We start from the raw sequence: 21188 nt of genomic DNA, 5'->3' as shown, positions 1-21188 counted from the left end.
CCTTGTCCATCTTCTTGTAGCAATACGGCTCCAATACCGATATCACTAGCATCAATAGCCAACTTAAACTGCTTTGTATAATCAGGTGCTGATAGAACAGGTGTAGCTGTAAGGACAGCTTGCAAGCTGTCAAATGCATCCTGACACTCCTGTGTCCATTGGAATTTTCTGGTCTTTTTTAGTATTTCAGTCAGTAGAGCAACTACACTGCTGAAGATTGGCATGAATTTCTGATAAAATCCACTCATGCCTAGAAATGTCAAAACTTCCCATTTCGTTATAGGCATTAGAAATTCCACAAGATGAAAAAGTAAAAGCGATTGTGGGACCACTTGACTGTGTCCAACAGTGTGGCCTAAATATGTAACTTGTGCTTTTGCAAATTCACTTTTAGCCAAATACACAACCAAATTGGCTTCCTGTAGTTGATCAGTTCCTTTAAGTGTTGTAAATGTTCCTCCCATGTTTGACTGAATACTATTACGTCATCAATATAAACAGCACAACTGTGCAATCCCTCAGTCAGTTTGTTTGTTAGTCTCTATATGGTGCTGGTGCATTTTTCATATCAAAAGGTATTAATTTGCATTGTTATAGACCATCCGACATCACAAAAGCTGATATCTCTTTTGCCCTTTGCAATAAGGGTACTTGCCAATATCCTCACAGTAAGTCAATTTTTGTGATAAATGTTGACTGCCCCATTTTCTCAATACAATCCTCTAATCGTGGAATAGGATATGAATTTGCTTTTGTTACTGCATTCACTTTTCTGTAATCAATACATAGTCTCCATGATCCATCCGGTTTTGGCACCATTGCAACGGGTGAACACCAGTTACTGTGACTGGGCTCTATGATGTCATTTTGAAGCATGAATTCAATTTCTTTCTGCACTTGAGCTAATTTTATTGGATTAAATCTATATGGGTGTTGCCTTATTGATTCCAAATTCCTCACATCAACATCAAGTACAGCTAAATTTGTTTTCCCCAGTTTATGTCCACAAACCACTTTGTGTGACTGCAGTAGCTCTTTTAAACCACTCCGACACTTTTATGGAAGGTAATCCAATATTACATATAGATTTTTAAGCACTCCCTCATTGTCCAATTTAATCAGAGGAAGATCAATTTCAGAATCTTTAATTCCCAACTCCATTTCTTTACTTACAACTATCAGTACCACCTCCTGTCTATTCTCTCTGTCACAGTATTTTTTCAGCATATTTACATGGCACACTCGCTGCTTCTTCCCTGCTGATTACCATATGACCCTTTTCCTACACTTAACTGTTTGTGTGAAATGTCATACATATCAGCTAAAACAGCAGCTCCCCTGATTTTTTTGCTTTGTCTCTCATCTCAATATGTCTTAACGTTTACTGGAATACTAGGTCTAAATTCTTCCATAATCATTACCTCTCTTACATTTCAAAAGTCTTATCTCTCCTTTCTTCCTTTGTTCTAAGTTTCATTTTAAACAACTCATATCATCTGGCTTCATGTTCTCTCTGAACCACTCTATCTCTTTCCCTCCCTCTTTCCTCAATTGCTAACTTCTGTCACTGAAGTCCAAGTTCAAGCCTTCGCAGTTCTATCCCTTGTCATTTTTTCTTTTCCTTTTCCTGCTCCTCTCTTTCCCTTTGAAGCATTTTTTTTTATTTCTAGTTCATTTAATCTACCCTTTCTTTTTCCTTCTCTTTTCTTTCTAAGTTTTTAAATTTCTCTTTCTTACAATTCAATTCTTTTCAATCCCATTGCTTGTTCAAGTTCAAGCTTCTTCATTTGCATTTTAAGTCTTACTACCTACAGCTGTGACACACTAGTTTCAGGTTTCCCTTTCTCCAACTTTAAATGCTGGGTAAGTATTTTAACCACATCAGCCTTACAAAATTCCACTTTTATCTCCATCTGCAATTTCTCCGCTAATTCTTTCAACTGAGCTTTAGTCAGAAATTTCAAATACACTTTCCACTCCCAGAAAAGTCGTAGCCATTGCTAATGGCTTTGCAGCCTAACCACTTTAAAAACCCTCAACACAAAACTCCTGAGCTCAGCAGTCTTCTCGTACTTATATCCCTTGGATTCAAAAATTTCAACCCAATCAAGGAATTTTAATAATTCCCACAAAGAGCCCCCAAATTTGTTATGACTACAGCTGATGTTTCTTGCTGCACAAACCAAATCGCAGAACGAGCCACAACTTTTTTTCTTGTATTCTAATAACAAGACGATGACGTACCAATTTCAGCAGTAAGAGGTCCAGTAACACTTAATTTTAATTTTTAAAACCCAGAAAAGTTTTATTAACAAAAACTAAAGCACAAACTTACAGTTACACAATTAAGGTTAGTCTTACAAAACATTCCCCCAAAACTCTTGACTTGGTCAAATCCACAAGGAAACACTTTCCAGGCAACACTCCTGATATTTATACATGGAATCCAGTAATATCACACAAGGCAGACTGCTGTAGCTTCAATCAAGATGTACCTCATGACCTGTACCCTCTTCCAATTTGTGATGGAATTCACTTTGGAATCCAATTGCTTGTCGCAGCCTAAGTCTTCTCAACAGCTCAAACAGCTCCAGCCATCTCCAGCTTAACGGCTCGACAGCTATCCAACTCAATAGCTATCTCTAGTTCTCTCCATCTCAACAGCTATCCACAGTAATGCTAATATACCTTTTTTCCTTTCATCTTAGTCCAATTGTTCCCACACCCCTTTGAACTCAAGCCCTTCCAAGTATAAGATCTTTCATGTTTCCATCTTGTCTTTGCTATTGGGTCAATAAAACTATAATATCCCCACTACTATTTACCTATGCACTCCAGCAAGATGCAAACATTTTCCTTGTTACGTCTGACTCTCCTTTGAAATTCAACAACCTCACAGCTTCCCAGAGGAGAGTGTGAGAGGAGGATCCTGGTTCAGGCAGTCAGCAGCATCTAGAGGAGAATGCTAGGATGACGACCCTGGGACAGGCAGTCAGCAGAACCTAGAGGATCAAGTCAATCTAAAGCATCTAGTCTATACTCAAGTAGGAGTAAGGGTAAAATAATAGAAAGGGTCCATATTACATTTAGTTAATATATGTCTGGGGAGCTCAGTCCCATGATTTGCACATCCTACACTATATGGGAATCCTAGACGCTCCTGACGGTCTGGATGATCACATTTGCAGGTGGAGCCTCTGACCGGAGCAACTCGAGCTCCGGGTTTGGAGCTTGAGTGGCCGCTGGGGGCACTACGGTGCATTCACGAGGATGAGAGGTTTGTAGATAGCACATTTCAAGACGTGGTCACCCCGAATCTTAAGGAAGTGCAAGCAGAGAGGGAATGGGTGACTGCCAGACAGATGAAGGGGACCAGGCAAGTAGTGAGGGAATCCCCTGAGTGCATCTTGCTCACAAACTGTTTCTCAGCCTTGGAAAACGGTGACAGTAATGGTTCCTCTGTGGAGGGCAACCAGAACCATGACGATGGCACTGTGGGTGGTCCAGCTGCTCAGGGCAGGAAGAAGTTGTGTGGAAGGGCAATAGTGGTAGGAAATTCATTAGTGAGGGGAGTAGACAGGCACTTCTGTGGCCATAGACGTGACTCCAGGAATGGTAAGTTGCCTCCCGGGTGCCAGGGTCAAGGATGTTACAGAACGGCTGCAGGACCTTCTGAAGGGGGAGGGTGAACAGCCAGAGGTCATGGTCCATCTTGGGACCAGTGCCATAGGAAGAAAGAGAAATGAGGTGCTGCAAGCAGACTTTAGGGCATTAGGTAGGAAATTGAAAAGCAGGACTTCAAAAGGTAGTAATCTCTGGATTACTCCCAGTGCCACGGAGTAGTGTGCATAGGAACAAGAGGATAGAGCAGATGAATGCATGGCTAGAGAGATGGTGCAGGAGGGAGGGCTTTAGATTCCTGGGGCATTGGGACCATTTCTGGGGGACGTGGGGCCTGTCCAAGTTGGATGGGTTACATCTGAACATGAATGGGACCAAATCCTCGCAGGGAGGTTTGCCAATGCTGTTGGGGCAGATTTAAACTGAAGTGGCAAGGGGATGGGATCTTGAAAAGTAGTTCAGAGAGGGGAGAGAAGCTGATATGGAATTAGAAGTGAGTCTGGAAGGCAGAGGAAATATAGGCTAGATAAGAAAGTAGTGAGTTTAGTAAGGCTAAAAGGAATACATTTTGATGCAAGGAACGTGAGGAATAAGACAGACGAGCTGAGAACACAGATAGCTATAAGAACTAGGAGCAGGAGTAGGAATTCCTGCCCCGCCATTCATTATGATCATGGCTGATCTCATTTCGGCCTCAACTCCAATTTCCCGCCCTCTCCCCATTACCTTTCAACTTATTACTAATTAAAAACCTGTCAATCCCCTCCTTAAATTTATTCAGCGTTCCATCATTCACTGCACTCTGAGGTAGTGAATTCCACAGATTCACGACCCTTTGAGAAAAGTAATTCCTCCTCATCTCTGATTTAAATCTACCACCCCTTGGCCTAAAACTATGGCCTCTCGTTCTAGAATGCCCCAGAAGGGGAAACATCCACTCCACGTCTACTTTGTCTATCCCCTTTAGCATCTTATATACCTCAATTAGACCTCCTCTCATCCTTCTAAACTCTAGCGAGTATAGGCCTAAACTGCGCTCTCTCTCCTCATAAGACAAGTCCCGCGTCTCTGGAATCAAACTAGTGAATCTCCTCTGAACCAAAACTGTACACAGTACTCCAGATGTAGTCTCACCAATGCTTTGTACAGTTGCAACAACACTTCCCCATTTTATACTCTATTCCTTTAGCAATAAATGTCAAAATTCCAGTTGCCTTCCTTATTACCTGCTGTACCTGCATACTAGCTTTCAGCGATTCATGCACGAGGACACAGAGATCCCTCTGCACTGAAGCATTCTGAAGTTTCTCTCCATTTAAATAATAAGTCGCCTTTTCATTCTTCCGACCAAAATGGATAACCTCACACTTATCCACGTTAAACTCCATCTGCCAAATTTTGGCCCATTCACCTAACCTGTCCATATACATTTGTAAATTTCTTATTTCTTCATTCTAACTTACCTTCCCACCTATTTTGGTGTCATCTGCAAATTTAGCTATAGTACCTTCTATCCCTGAATCCAAGTCATTAATACAGATTGTAAATAGTTGGGGCCCAAGGACCGAACCTTGTGGCACCCCACTATTTACAGCTTGCCATCCAGAAAAAGACCCATTTATCCCGAGTCTCTGCTTTCTCTTGGTTAGCCAATCCTCTATCCAAGCTAATATATTACCCCTAACTCCATGTGATCTTATCTTGGGTATTAATCTTTTGCGTGGCACCTTATCAAAGGCCTTCTGGAAGTCCAGATATACTACATCTACAGGATTCCCATTATCCACCATATCATCATACTCCTACATGCCTATGACCGAGACTTGGCTAAAAGAAGGGCAGGATTGGCAGCTCAACATTCCTGGTTATAGGGTATTCAGACGAGATAGAGAGCGGGATAGAAGAGGGCAGTGTGTTGCAATATGAATCAAGGAATCAATTATAGCAGTGAGGAGGGATGATATCTTGGAAGGATCATCAAATGAAACCATATGAGTACAAGTAAAAAACACAAAAGGGCCAAACACGCTGTTGGGTGTATACTATAGGCCCCCAAACAGTCAGGGAGAGATAGAGGATCAAATATGTAATCAAATTTCAGATAAATGTAAGAATAATAGGGCAATAATAGTAGGGGATTTTAACTACACAAGTATTAATTGGGATAGTTTTAGTGTACAAGGTAGGGGGGAGCAAAATTCCTAAATTGCATCCAGGAGAACTTTTTTTAGCCAATACGTAGAAAGCCCAACAAGGGAGGGGGCAGTTCTGGACCTAATATTCAGAAATGAGCCTGGGCAGGTGGAAGGCGTATCAGTAGGGGAGCATTTTGGAGATAGTAACCATAACTCAGTTAGGTTCAGAATAGTTATGGAAAAGGATAAAGTTGGAATAAAACCAGGAATAAAAGTTCTAAACTGGGGAAAGGCTAATTTTATTAAGATGAGATATGATTTGGCCCAAGTGGACTGGGAGCAGCTACTTGCAGATAAAACTGTGTTAGAGCAGTGGGAGGCATTCGAGGAGGAAATAGAGTACAGGACAAATATGCTACTGTAAAGACAAGTCCAGGGAACCCTGGATTTCAAGGGGCACAAAGGTTAGGACTAAGAAAAAAAAGAGAACCGAGGGCTCAATATAGCAGAGTCCTTAGAGGAGTATAAAAAATGTAGAGGGGAACTTTAAAAGGAAATTAGGAAAGCTAAGAGAATGCATGAGAAAGCATTGGTGGGTAGAATGAAGGAAAACCCAAAGGGGTTTTTAAATATATAAAGAGCAAGCAAATAACTAGGGAAAGAGTTGGGCCAGTTAGGGGCCATAGAGGTAACGTGTGTGTGGACCCGGAAGGCGCGGGTGCAGTCCTCAATGGGTGCAGTCCTCAATGAATAATTTGCGTCGGTCTTCACAATGGAAAAGGACAAAGCAGATATAGAAATCAGGATGGAGGAATGTGAAATATTAGAGGAAATTGACATAGAGAGAGAGGAGGTACTAGCGGGTTTGGCGGCCTTAAAAGTGGATAAATCTGCAGGCCCGGATGCAATGTATCTCAAGCTGTTGAGGGAGGTAAGGGAGGAGATATCAGGGGCCCTGGCAGTAATTTTCAAATCCTCTCTAGCCATAGGTGAGGTGCCAGAGGACTGCTAACATTGTCCCATTATTAAAAAAGGGAGGAAGGGATAGACCAGGAACCTTCAGGCCAGTCAGTCTAACCTGGTGAGGAAGTTACTAGAAAGAATTCTGAGGGACAAAATATATCTGCACTTGGAGAGACACGGATTAATCAGGGATAGTCGGTATGCATTTGTTAAGGGAAGGTCATGTTTGACAAATTTGATCAATTTTTTTGAAGAAGTAACCAAGAGTATTGATGAGAGTAATGCAATTGATGTGGTCCACATAGACTTTAGCAAGGCTTTTGATAAGGTCCCTCATGGCAGATGGTCAAGAAAGTAAGAGCCCATGGGATCCAAGGCAAAGTGGCACATTGGATCCAAAATTGGCTGAGAGGCAGGAAGCGGAGAGTGATAGTAGAGAGATGTTTCTGTGACTGGAAGTCTGTTTCCAGTGGGGTTCCACAGGCCTCAGTGCTGGGGCCCTTGCTGTTTGTAGTGTACTTAAATGATTTGGACTAAGGGAGTATGATCAAGAAGTTCGCAGATGACATGAAAATTGGTAGGGTGGTAAATAGTAAGGAGGATAGCCGTAAACTGCAGGAGGATATCAATGGACTGGTCAGGTGGGCAGAGACGTGGCAAATGGAATTCAAACCAGCAAAGTGTGAGGTAATGCACTTGGGAAGGGCTAACAAGGCAAGGGATTACACTATAAATGGTAGGACCCTGGAACGTACTGAAGATTAGAGGGACCTTGGTGTGCATATCCGTAGGAGGGACCTTGGTGTGCATATCCATAGATCCCTGAAGGTAGCAAAGCAGGTAGATAAGGTGGTTAAGAAGGCATATGGGATACTTGCCTTTATTAGCCGAGGCATAGAATACAAGAGCAGGGAGGTTATGCTGGAACTGTATAAAATGCTGGTTAGGCCACAACTGGAGTAGTGTGTGCAGTTCATGTCACCACATTATAGGGAGGATGTAATTGCACTGGAGAGGGTGCAGAGGAGATTCACCAGGATGCTACCTGGACTGGAGGGTCTGAACTATGAGGAAAGATTGGATAGATTGGGGTTGTTGGTTGGGGTTGTTTTCTTTGGAGCAATGAAGGTTGAGAGGGGTCTTAATAAAGGTGCATAAGATTATAAGGGGCATAGATAGGGTGGGTACTAAGGCATTTTTTCCATTAGTAAGGGGTCAATAACCAGGGGGCATAGATTTAAGACAAGAGGTAGAAGGCTAAGAGGGGAGTTGAGGAGAAATTTTTTATCCCAGAGGGTGGTGGGAATCTGGAACTCACTGCCTGAAAGGATGGTTGAGTCAGAAACTCTTGTAACATTCAAGTAGTATTTAGATATTCGCATGTGTTGCCAAGAGAGGCAAAAGTGGACATTGGGCCGCTGGAAAATGACGCTGGAAAAGTAGTAGTGGGGAACAAAGAAATGGCAGAGGAACTGAATAGGTACTTTGCGTCAGTCTTCACGGTGGAAGACACGAGTAACATCCCCAAAGTTCAAGAGGGTTGGGGGGCAGAGGTGAGTATGGTGGCCATTACCAAGGAGAAGGTGCTAGGAAAAGGTCTGAAGGTGGATAAATCACCTGGACCAGATGGATTACACCCCAGAGTTCTGAAGGAGATAGTTGAAGAGATAGTGGAGGCATTAGTGGTGATCTTTCAGGAATCTCTCGAGTCAGGGAGGGTCCCAGAGGGCTGGAAAATCGCTAATGTAACCCCCGTTTAAGAAGGGAGTGAGGCAAAAGACGGGAAATTACAGGCCGATTAGCCTGACCTCAGTCGTTGGTAAGATTTTAGAGTCCATTATTAAGGATGAGATTTCAGAACACTTGGAAGTGCATGGTAAAATAGGGCAAAGTCAGCATGGTTTCATCAAGGGGAGGTCGTGCCTGACAAATCTGTTAAAATTCTTTGAGGAGGTAACGAGTAGGTTAGACAAAGGAGAGCCAATGGATGTTATCTACTTGGACTTCCAGAAGGCCTTTGACAAGGTGCCGCACAGGAGGCTGCTCAGTAAGATAAGAGCCCATGGTGTTAGAAGCAAGGTACTAGCATGGATAGAAGATTGGCTGTCTTGCAGGAGGCAGAGAGTGGAGATAAGGGGGTCCTTCTCAGGATGGTGGCCGGTGACTAGTGGAGTTCCATAGGGGTCAGTGTTGGGACCACAACTTTTCACATTAATGATCTAGATGAAGGAACTGGGGGCATCCTGGCTATGTTTGCAGATGATACAAAGATAGGTGGAGGGACAGGTAGTATTAAGGAGGCTGGGAGGCTGCAGAAGGATTTGGACAGATTAGGAGAATGGGCAAAGAAGTGGCAGATGGAATACAACGTGGGGAAATGTGAGGTCATGCACTTTGGTAGGAAGAATAGAGGCATAGATTATTTTCTAAATGGGGAGAGAATTCAGAAATCTGGAGTGCAAAGGGACTTGGGAGTCCTAGTCTAGGATTCTCTTAAGGTTAACTTGTAGGTTGACGTGGTAGTTAGGAAGGCAAATGCAATGTTGGCATTTATTTCGAGAGGACTAGAATATAAAAGCAGGGATGTGCTGCTGAGGCTTTATAAGGCTCTGGTCAGACCACATTTAGAATATTGTGAGCAATTTTGGGCCCCGTATCTCAGGAAGGATGTGCTGGCCCTGGAGAGGGTCCAGAGGAGGTTCACAAGAATGATCCCAGGAACAAAAGGCTTAACAAGGAAAATTTGAGGACTCTGGGTCTATACTCGATGGAGTTTAGAAGGATGAGCGGGGATCTGATTGAAAGTTACAGAATACTGAAAGGCCTGGATAGAGTGGACGTGGGGGAGATGTTTCCATTAGTAGGAGAGACTAGGACCCGAGAGCACAGCCTCAGAGTAAAGGAAAGACCTTTTAGAACAGAGATGAGGAGAAACTTCTTTAGCCAGAGAGTGGTGAATCTATGGAATTCATTGCCATAGAAGGCTGTGGAGGCCAGGTCATTGAGTGTATTTAAGACCGAGATAGATAGATTCTTGATTGGTAAAGGGATCAAAGGTTACGGGGAGAAGGCAGGATAATGGGGCTTAGAAACTTATCAGCCATGATTGAATGGCGGAGCAGACTCGATGGGCCAAATGGCCTAATTTCTGCTCCTATGTCTTATGGCTTATGGCTAAGAGCTGGAAAATGGGGTTAGTGTAGTCAGATCTTTGCTGACTGATACAGACACAATGGGCCGAATGGCCTCCTTCATGCTGTAGATGTCATTGAGTGTTATCTAAAAATGGCAATGTTAAATCTAACCTATTTACTTGTACCTCAAACTTAACACCTTTAATCTTTTCATGTTTCCAAACACCCAGACAGTCTGACTCCTATCAACCTCTTGCCCGGCTTAATTAAATTTCTCTCTCTCACACACACACACACACACACACACCCCCTTCTTTACAGAATAATAGAATATTCCCCAAAATCTTAGAAAAATATCAATTCTCACAGGTGGCTGAGAGAGATGGGTGGTGATTTAGAGCTGGGTATTGTCAGTACATATGGAAACTGGCGCTGTGTTTTCAGGTGTTGTTGCAAGATAAACATACCAATGAGAAATATGGAGGGGGGTTGTGATGGGACAGTCGACTTTAGAAAAAAACCTTGGTAGATTATTCACTGCCTACAATAAGATAAATAAGGATGGGACCATTGAGTGCTGTCCCACCCAGCTGGAAAATGTTGGAAGTAGCATTGGAGGAAGATGGTGTGATCAATTGTGTCAAAGGTCAAAGTCACATCAAGAAGGATTAGGAGAGATAGTTTATCTTTGTCACAGTCACATTGGCAGTTTGGTTAAGAGCCATCTCAGTTTTGTGGCACTGCGGAAAACAGATTGAAGGGAAACAATCATGGAGTTCTGGGAAAGTGGACATGGAGATGACAACATGTTCATGGACTTGACAGGAAAGGCAGATGAGAAATGGGACGGTAGTTTGCAAGGACAAAGAGATCAGGGATTGTTTTTTGACGAAAGGGGTGATGACTGAAGATTTGAAAGAAAGAGGGACAGTAACTGAAGAGAGAGAACTATTTACAACACCAGCAAACATTGACACCAGGAAGAAAAGTCGGTTCAAAAGCAGTTTAGTGGAAAGATGATAGAGGATGTGGGTCTTGTGGACAAGATGGTGAGGCAAGAGAGGGAAGGCAAGACAAAGGATGAGTAGGAGAAGACAGTAAAGAGTGGTAGAGAAAGGGAGAAAGGAGCAGGGAGAGGGAAAATATAAGAGCACGGACTTGGTGTAACATCTCATTTGAAGGACAGTGGGCTGGATTTTCATCCTTGAGGTGGGAAGTGGGTGTCAGGAAAATTCCCAGCTTCGCCTGGCCACCTCAGGAGAAAGTGCCAGGAAGGACAGGAGTTTCATTCCATTGGGGGAGAAAGAGGGGCAGGTAAAGCCAGCCGACTCAGGGAAGAGTTCAGTGGCAGCTACATGGGCTGCCGGGTGTAGAGACAAGCTGTTTAAAAGGCCTCTCAGCCAAGAATGCGTAATGAGGCTTGGCTGAGAGCCCACAAATCCATTAGAATGCTGAAACACCTGAGCCCCAGGGAAAACATTGTTTGATTGACAATTCTGACTATTTAATCTATGCTGTCAATTGCATAATGGTTATTTGCACAAGACAGAGGTTTCAAGTGCTTGTTGTTTCTGTTACTGATACTTTAAAGGGTCTGGATGATTGACACTTTTACTGGCCTGTGATAAAAAGATCATTTTTCAGAAAGTGGAAAGTTATCAATGGATGACTTTTTAAAAAAACTTTTTTTTTTTTACACATCCTATTGTCACTATAAGGTTCACTGGTTCTATACAGTGAATAATGGATAAATGGGCAGAGAAGTGCAATAGCTAGACACGGGAGGCCATTGGAGTTGGTCAGGGGCACACCTTGGCATGAGGAGCAGGAAGACAACTTTTTGAACTTACCTTTCAACAAGTTCCCTCATGCAGACTATGCTTCATGACACTTTTGAGGTTCCACGAACAACGACTGTTTGAAAAGCTGGCCCGATTCCATGAAAATTATGGATGACTAGGACATGCCTATTCCCCCAATGGAGTCAGCCAGGTTAGGAATACAGGGTGCAGGCTCATGACCTGAACTAATCTGCACCCTTCAAAGACCCTGCTGAAAATCGGAAACTCTAGGAATCGGGTTGGGAATCCAGGAATCTGATCCCGTCCGTCATTTTCAAACCTTCAAGTAGTCGCCTTGACTCCATAAAAATCCAGCCCAGAATTTCCAATAGTGCACCACTCCCTCAATACTGCCGTGGAGTATTGATCTACATTTTGTGCTCAAGTCTCTGCAGCGGGCCAGGACCCACAACCTTCTGACTCAGGGGCCAGCGAGTGCTACCATTGAGCCACAGCTAACACAATATTTACAATGAACGTTTTACAGAGATGATACCATTTTTTTTTTTACTTAAAAGTAGTTTCATGGACCTTAAAATAAGCAAGATCTGGTGATTTTAAATCACATATCAATAATTATGGTGCTAGAAATTATACATTCATTAGACTGAATAACATTATACCTTCGCTACTTTATCAAGCTATTTTGCCATTTGCTACATCAAACGCCACATTAACCTCACGTGCTACAATGGGTTTAAAATACCAATGCCCTTACTTTACCAAGTTTTCAAATCTAACAACTTCAACAGTGTTTTAAGAAATTATGAGGATCAGGTTCGCAGGCGGGTAGTTTGATGCGGAAACAAAGAACAGGAGACTAGCTTGCTAGGATAATATTATTTTATTTTGCTTGTTTCCTACCTAGCTTACATAGGATAGAAGCCAGATCCAATACTCACAACGGGTCTGGCATAATTGACTATATACTTACTCCACGGATTACTGGAACTGGGAGCCGTCAGTTCTGTGGAGATGCTGCCTGTGACCCACGCTCAGCGATTAATGCAACCCGGAGCAGACTCCCCGAACTGGGGACTTTCCAGGCTTATATATGCGCTACTTGCCGAGTTCACTGAGTCCGCGTTGGGCACTCGTCCAACACATTGTTTAGTACTGGACATTGTTCCCATGCGGTTTCGGCTCCGACTCCCTTCAGTAGATAACAGGAAGTCTCTTAGCAACGTCTTGTGTTCAAGGTCAACTGGTGCCTGGATCCAATCTTGCATGTATTGGGACACCATGTTAACCCCTTATATTACATTCCACTGATTGGCCCAATACATGTAACGATTATACAAATACATAATAATAAGCAATACATTGTTATAACATGTACATGTTTTGTTCCAGTTGCTGCCGCACACGGCAAACATACGTACAGGTCAGTATATTACAACAGGTCAGAATCACTAAAACTCCGATTAAAATGAACAACGGAGGAAATAGGGAACGTCGTGCCGTAGTTGACAGCCCATTGAACAGATCCCACCAGTGATGGGCGGATTCCACCTCTACTACATGAGCAGCGTGTACTACCTTTTGGCCATGTATAAAGGTGGACACAGTCACCCGGGTAACATTGATTTGATGTTGTCGCAATATCTGCTTTAGCTCTTCCGAGCGATCGAGGGCCTGTTTAAAACGCTCTAGCGAGATACTCCAAGGGTGCAGCCATACCTGCCACTGCATAGTGGTGAGGTGTTGCGTTCCGCTGTAATTGGTCAATAGGTAAGTATGGTTCTGCCACCGCCATCGATAGATGCCAGTAAGGCAACCTGAAAAAGGGGTCGTCGGGAGTAAGGCATGGGCATGACTAGTGGCCACACAGAGCGTATGGGGACCAATCTGCCACATCATATCTCGGGGTGCCTCAATCATCCATTCACACAAAGCCGTGTCTTCTGTAAGGCACGGGTCTCGATATCGATCCATCAACAGACAGGCCTTTCCTTGATCCGCCTGCTCACACGCGGACAAGTCATAGGTAAGATTGGTGTCCGGACTGAACCAATTCCCTTTTGTTTTGAGAAAGTAATATCCATCAGATGTAATGACCGGCAATACGTAATATCGGCACACCGTCACAAAATCAGTTACATTCAAGGTTACAAAATGTCCTTTACACAGCGTTGCATTACACCATGTTTTGTCCGGATAGGTGTTCATCCATAATTTCTCAGATACGTTCCACACCCCTCGCCAGGCCTGAACATTAGGCGAAGTGACTATTCGTAAAAATCGTTCTTTTTGCAAATGTGCATGCAGCATTTGGATACCGCAAATTGTCCAGTTCATCTGTACAGTAAAATTTTGGAACAGCCGTTGAGTCGAATCCCACACGTCCAATTCCCATTTTAAGGAATGCAGCAAAATTCGTGCAGTCTCTTCCTGCGTCATCATGGCCGACGGCATCCATCGGCCAATAGTGTACAGGCCTTGTGCAGTTGCTTGCCCCGTACTGGATAATTTAGCACGGGTCACTTCAGAGTCTATGGCATTGGATATCCCCATTACTGTCCCTGCCCCTCCTAACAAGGTATCGTACCACGCCCGTCGTCGCCGTTTAGGGTTACATTCGGGTATGACTGGCAGTCGGACTTGCCAATGTACATTGGTTTGTGCGGCGGTGCTGGCCATGGTCTGACAAGTCGACGCTATAGGGGCCAGGTGCGTGTGGTGTACCTTTGGTACAGTTGTTACAACATCGCATACCCCACAGTTAGTGCTGTCACCGACACATATTCTAACGTCAAATAACGATGTCGTCGAAGGCGGTTGATGTTTCGGGATACGAGACTCTTTCCTGATCAACCAGTCCATTGGGCCTCTGCCAGTAATTGGCGTCCCATTGGTAATCTTCATTTCTTGGTTGGTGATAATAGTAGTCCATTCAATACCACCCTCATGACATTGTCCTTGGGAACACATATTCACCCAGGTGTGAATAGTCAGTACACAGCCCGGGGCCACTGTGGTGTTTGCGTCTTCAAAAATGCCTTTGCACTGATATAACGTGCAATTGCTGGTGATAGTCATAATGTCACATTGTTGCCCGGAGGGGCATGTAAAATTGTCCTGCCTTCGCTCTTGGTCACTGGTTTCCCAGCTGACGATCTGCCCCAGAGCGCCGGCCTCGTGCTTTACTTTCGACCCGGGTCTTGACATACTCCGACCCAGGATTCCAACAGTCCATAGCACGTTCAGGGCCCACCACCATGCCATGATCCGGATCTATGGTGACGAGAAGACGTGGGCTCATGTTTCTCGGAGGTAGCATTGGTTTGCCGGCACATTATGCCAGGCTGAGTCCCCTGGATACATTATTGTCACCAGACTATCCTTCCCTTGGGCGATTATTTCTGCCGGTTTTGGAGGGCCATTTGGCTGACGTACCCAGACTTTAGCCCCTTTTACATCAGTTGATCCGAAACCCCCGGTTCCCCGCTCGGTTATTTTTGTAGGGGCCCCCGTCTCCTCCACAGCGGACATGTCACAGGGTTTAATTACCAGTTGGGCGATCTTATCCCCCTTATTAACTACGTAGGGCTCGGTGGTGATGTTGACTAGGATAACCCCAATCTCTCCCTGATAGTCTGCGTCAATAACTCCACCCATAACATCGATCCCTTTCAGTGATAACCCAGATCGTGGGAGAATGTGTCCGTAAGTCCCGGAAGGGCAAACTAATCCCAAGCCGGTTTTAACCGCCGTGGGAACTTGGGGCACCAACGTTCGGGTGGTCAAGGCCCGCAAATCAAGTCCCGCCGATGCCGGGGTGGCTCGGACTGGCAGTTCCGCTTCTGCATCGAATTTCCACATTTTAATGGGACGCGCCTCGGGCGTGTCACATACCTTTATCATCCTATTTAAGGGTGTAACCCCATTCCCCAATGGGCGATTGTTAATTTGTTTCACCACCCGGATGAGGTTCTTTTTCCAATTTGTCAAATCATTTGCCCCCCCCGCCTTCCGGAGGGAGGACTTCAAGATCCCATTCATTCGTTCAATCAGTCCCGCTGCTTGCGGATGATACGGCACATGGTATATCCATTCGACATGGTTATCGTTGCACCATTGCTTTATCCGCCCTCCTGTAAAGTGCGAACCGTTGTCGCTCTGGACCTGCATAGGCATCCCATAGAATTGTTCTATCATATCTAAACATCGCAGGGTTGCCTGCTGATTATTATGGCGACAAGGATGGGTCACCAGGACCCCGGACATGGTGTCCACTGCTGTGCAAATGTGCCTACATCCCTGGGACGTGGGCAATGGGCCCACGAAGTCCATCTGCCAGCTTTGGCCGGGGCTTTCTCCTCGGTGAATGTGTCCCATCATATGCTGAGGCACTCCCTGTCTTTGGTGTTGGCATTGCTCACACTGATTCACTGCAGTTTTTACATCATCTACTAGTAGGTCTATGCCCCGATCCCGGGCCCATTGTAGAGTCCCTTGTACCCCCCAATGCCCAGCCTGTTGGTGTGCCCATCTGGCTAGATCCACCGAGGTGTCCCTTTGTACTACCATGGCTCGAACTATGCCGTCCACATATCGGTTGTGAAGGGCCTCGGCGTCGTTTCGGGACGTATGGGCATCTACATGTGTGATGAATATCCTCAAATGTTGAGCTTTCTCCCAAATTTCCTCCCACAGCGGCTTACCCCATACTTCCCGACTTTGGATCATCCACTGATTGGTCTGCCATGTAGGCATCCACTGAGTCATTCCATTAACTACTGACCAGGAGTCGGAAAATAGATGTACCCCAATAATTCCGGCCTGCATAATTACCATATGCACCGCCTTGAGCTCGGCCCACTGACTACTCTTCCCCTCTCCCAATTCTTCCAAGGTGATCCCTTGCTTGGGATTATACGCAGCGGCCTTCCACCTACGCCGTCCTGACTTCCATTGTGCCGAGCCGTCCACAAACCAAGCGGTGGCTTGCTCTTCCGACGTCAGCTCGTCGTACCTTTTATTCAATCACCTCAAACCTCACTTCCCCTCCCTCGGGGGCCTCCGCCACTTGCTCATGTAAGACTGACACCCCCTTCTGCTTGGGCCGTCCCTATCCTATGTGTAGTGGGATCACTCATTACCCACGGGAGAATGGGTATGGCCGTTCTCATAATCACTTCGTGTCCCGCTGTCAGGGCCTCGGTTTCCACCAAGCTCCAGTAGCAGGACAACAGTTGTTTCTCAAAGGGGGTGTACCTCCCCCCCGCCGGGGGTAGTTTCCGAGACCAGAACCCCAACGGCTTTCTTACGCGTCCTTGTTTTTGCCATAGACTCCAATTTGCATAGTCTCCCTGTGCCGAAACCTGCAATTCGACCGGTCCTGACTGTATTTTTCCCAAAGATACTGCTTGCTGTATCGCTTGTTTGGCCATCTCGAAGGCGAGTTGATGGTTATTAGTCCATTCAAACTCTGCCTTCTTCCTGGTAATTTGGTATAATGGCCTCAGTATCTGTCCCAAATGTGGTATATGTTGCCTCCAAAAGCCAAATAGTCCGATAAATTGCTGTACGTCCTTTTGCGTGTGAGGAACTGCAAAGGCCTGAATCTTATCCCTGGCCTTCCCGGTAACTTCTCGTTCCCCTTTATTCCAAATTATCCCCAGGAACTTCACGGTCTGGGAAGGCCCTTGTATCTTTGCCGGGTTGATTTCCCATCCATACCCCTTCATGTGTTGGACTAATGCGTCCAACAGTGTTTGTATCTGGGCCTGCCCACTACCTTGTATCATTATATCGTCAATATAGTGGGAAATCATTACATGGTCCGGCACTTCGAACCTTGCCAAATGTTCCGCCACTATCCTATGACATATGGTGGGGCTATGCAGATAGCCTTGAGGCAACCGTGTGAACGTGAACTGTCTACCTTCCCACGTGAAGGCGAACTGTTCCTGTCTATCCTCGGGAATTGGGATAGTAAAGAAGGCATTGGCTAGATCAATCACTCCGTACCAAGTACCGGGGTGATGTTGTATTCGTCCTATAATGGTAACGGCGTCAGGCACCGCCGCCGTCAGGGCAGGGGTATGGCGGTTCAACTGCCGATAATCCACCGTCATTCGCCAGGATCCATCAGCCTTATGGACCGGCCACAACGGGTTATTCCAGGCCGTTGTACACGTTTTCAACACCCCCGCTTCTAAATAGTCCTTAATGGTGGCGGAGATCTCTTTGTGTCCGCCGGGAATTCTGTACTGTCGTAGGCTAATCACTTTTTCGGCTATTGGGATGGGGAAGGGATCCATTTTCACCTTTCCCACCAACACCGTACGGCAGTGTATCAAGGTTCCAAATTCAAATTTACCGTGTCGCAGGTATAGAGTTAGCCCTGCCAGCACGTCCATTCCTAGGATCCACTCACGGACCGGCGTTATAATTACAGAGTGGGTCCTAATCGGCATTGCCCCTATTCTCAGGGGCAATTGCACCATTTTTCCCTCTATCAAATTTCCTCCCAATCCCACTAAAGTGACTGGGGTCCCTTTAAACTTATGGGGAGTTCCATGGATTAGGGTGGCCTCCGCCCCTGTGTCCACTAGAGCCATAACCGTCTGAACAGATTTGCGCCAGTAAATGGTCACTGCCACATGCGGTCTAATGTCGTCGGCTGACCATTGGCTCATTTGTGGGCAAATCTTCGGGGCTTGGCCCGATCCCTATTGGTCCTCCCATTCGTCCTCTTCTGACAACGCCGGGTACAGGCGCTTAGCACCCCTTCCTCTCTTATTTTTCCCCTTCTTATTCGCATTGCGAGTGCGCCGATCTACCTTGCAACATTCCCTGTAAGGGGTTGTCACCTCTCCTTCCTCCTCCTCGGAGGACTCCCACTGTGGTCGGGTGGGGGTTTTCCCTCCACCCGACGCGACGTTTCCTGCCTCCCTAAACTGGCATTTCTGTATTAATAACTCTACCAACTCCTCTGCCGTCACCCGTGGTTCGCGGGCCTCAGTTTCTACCCTGGATACTTTAAGTCCCTTTCGTTTACACATTTCCTGCAGTTCCCTCGTGGGTCTCCCATCGACATCCGCAACCGGGACTTGTGCTTGCATCAACGCCTGCCATAGGGCTCGGCGGGAGGGCCCGGGGTTAGCTCCTTGATTGGGGTTGGATCTAGAGTCCCCTCGAGTTTCCGAGCGACGTCCCTCCCTAGTCCCATTATCACCCCGGCCCTGCGTTCCCCAATCTCCCAGTCCTCCCATCTCCCGCATCATACTCCGAGCCTCCCCTAGCGTCTCTCCTTTGCCACTCAACATTATGGTAAGTAGCAACGGCTTATAATGTGGGGGAGCCGTTTTTACCAAATGATCCCTAGCTTGCTTGCTCACGTCGACATTTTCCACCTCATCCAAGACTCCTAACAGCAAGGCATCTCGTACACATAACCGGGTCAATCTTTGTATTCCTTCCTTAATCGTAGTCCACGTCCCCTCCAGGGGGGGCCAATCAGACGGGAACAGGTATTGTTCGGCCACTGCTCGGGCGTACATCCCGAACAGAGTCCCTGTACCCCTCTCCCCTATCATATCTTTAGCCTGCCGTCTATATGCCAGGTCTATTGCCGCATCTTTGGCCAATCCCCCGAATTTGGGCGCATCCTGAAAATCTACTTGGACTTGCTGTCCTCCTTCTTCCAGAAGCCTCACCAACCACAATTCAATGGGCTCCCCAGGATTGCGGCGGGTCTTTTGGGTGATATATAACACTTCTTCCGTAGTAAAATCCTCCGTCAACTCAGAGAATTCCGGAGGAGGCTGCAACTGGGGAATCTCATGATGGATGGGTTCTCCCCGCTCATTTCGTTGGGGATGTCCCTCATCATCTAGCAAAACTTCAAACCTAACAGGAGGCCGTCTCTGAACCTGTTTTCTTCGGACGACCGGGTTCGCTCGCACCTGGGGCGGCAGTTCGTCTTCGTACTGATCGTCCGAGTCCCCCCATATATTCCCGTCCCAGTGGTCAATATCCCAGCCGTCCCCATTATTTAGCTGTGCCACAAACGCCCTTATTTGAGTGGGGTTCACGGAGCGCGGGCGCTTTCGCTCACTCTTCCGCTTACTAGACGACAAATGTGTGATCGCCCGCCCCGCTAATTCCGTTAGTGCTGCTATTTCTGCCTTTAGTTTTATAATTTCTTGTCTTAACACGGAGGCATCCCCGCTACTGAGCCCCTGCTCATGCTTAAGGGTTGCTATTTCAGCCTCCAACTTCTGACGCCTGTCAGACTGCTGCTTACAAGCCGCCGCACAAGCCCACATCCGCCTCTGGATCCCTGGCAAGGGGTTCCTTGAGGGGACCGGGATTTTCTCAAGGGTGGACAGCAGCGACCCTGGGGTGGTTCCTACGCCTTCGGCCTCCCAGTTTTCCGGTCGCCCCCCACCCTTCCGCAAACAGGCCGCTACACTATGCCACGGCCCTTGCCATCCTGGGACCGCAACCGCCTCGGCCTGCCCTTCTGGTTTCTTATTCCTTTTCCCAAACATTGTTTCGCATCAAAATCCCTCCTCAATTGCGATTGATCCTGCCGACTACGCCAAAATGTTTTAAGAAATTATGAGGATCAGGTTCGCAGGCGGGTAGTTTGATGCGGAAACAAAGAACAGGAGACTAGCTTGCTAGGATAATATTATTTTATTTTGCTTGTTTCCTACCTAGCTTACATAGGATAGAAGCCAGATCCAATACTCACAACGGGTCTGGCATAATTGACTATATACTTACTCCACGGATTACTGGAACTGGGAGCCGTCAGTTCTGTGGAGATGCTGCCTGTGACCCACGCTCAGCGATTAATGCAACCCGGAGCAGACTCCCCGAACTGGGGACTTTCCAGGCTTATATATGCGCTACTTGCCGAGTTCACTGAGTCCGCGTTGGGCACTCGTCCAACACATTGTTTAGTACTGGACATTGTTCCCATGCGGTTTCGGCTCCGACTCCCTTCAGTAGATAACAGGAAGTCTCTTAGCAACGTCTTGTGTTCAAGGTCAACTGGTGCCTGGATCCAATCTTGCATGTATTGGGACACCATGTTAACCCCTTATATTACAAACAGCAATTTATGCAGGGCCATTTAAGTTTAAAAAAACTTCAGACTACAAACCGTTTAAAACACAAATCCCTCCCAATGTATAACATGCATTCAAAATTTACAAAAAAATCTATCCAACAGTCAAGCAACCTTTTCAAATCTCAAAAGACACTGTACTCAAGATTAATTTTGAATGAGACCCCTTTCTGCAAAACTGCATGATGACATTTATGAATGCACTCTCTTTTTCTGCAATCCAACACTGCTACTAGCCTACTTAGTCACTGTATCTTTAAAAAAAAATCTGACATCGTCCAAATTTCATTACAGAGTGACTAACATAAAAGTGTCTGAAAAACATTTACTGGTCAACTTTGCTTGTTACAGTGATTTCTTCAATGAATAGATGGAATTTCCATTAAATACCAGTAATACTGCAATCCGT

At 45.8% G+C, this 21188-nt stretch overlaps 2 protein-coding genes across 2 annotated transcripts in view; both read right to left on the bottom strand.

Moving 5' to 3' along the window:
• dnajc1 (DnaJ (Hsp40) homolog, subfamily C, member 1) overlaps positions 1 to 21188 on the bottom strand; it is a 329426-nt gene that overhangs the window by 30889 nt on the left and 277349 nt on the right. The window lies entirely within an intron of this gene.
• On the bottom strand, positions 12520 to 20636 carry LOC121275759. Its single transcript, XM_041183359.1, has 2 exons — positions 20434 to 20636; positions 12520 to 14928 (listed from the first exon to the last, which is right to left on the bottom strand). The coding sequence occupies exon 2, from the start codon at positions 14917 to 14919 to the stop codon at positions 13021 to 13023; it is 1899 nt and encodes a 632-aa protein (XP_041039293.1). The 5' UTR covers positions 14920 to 14928; positions 20434 to 20636; the 3' UTR covers positions 12520 to 13020.

This window comes from Carcharodon carcharias, chromosome 3 (assembly GCF_017639515.1).
Source record: "Carcharodon carcharias isolate sCarCar2 chromosome 3, sCarCar2.pri, whole genome shotgun sequence".
Classification (NCBI taxonomy): domain Eukaryota; kingdom Metazoa; phylum Chordata; class Chondrichthyes; order Lamniformes; family Lamnidae; genus Carcharodon; species Carcharodon carcharias.
This window is presented reverse-complemented; position numbering and strand designations above follow the sequence as displayed.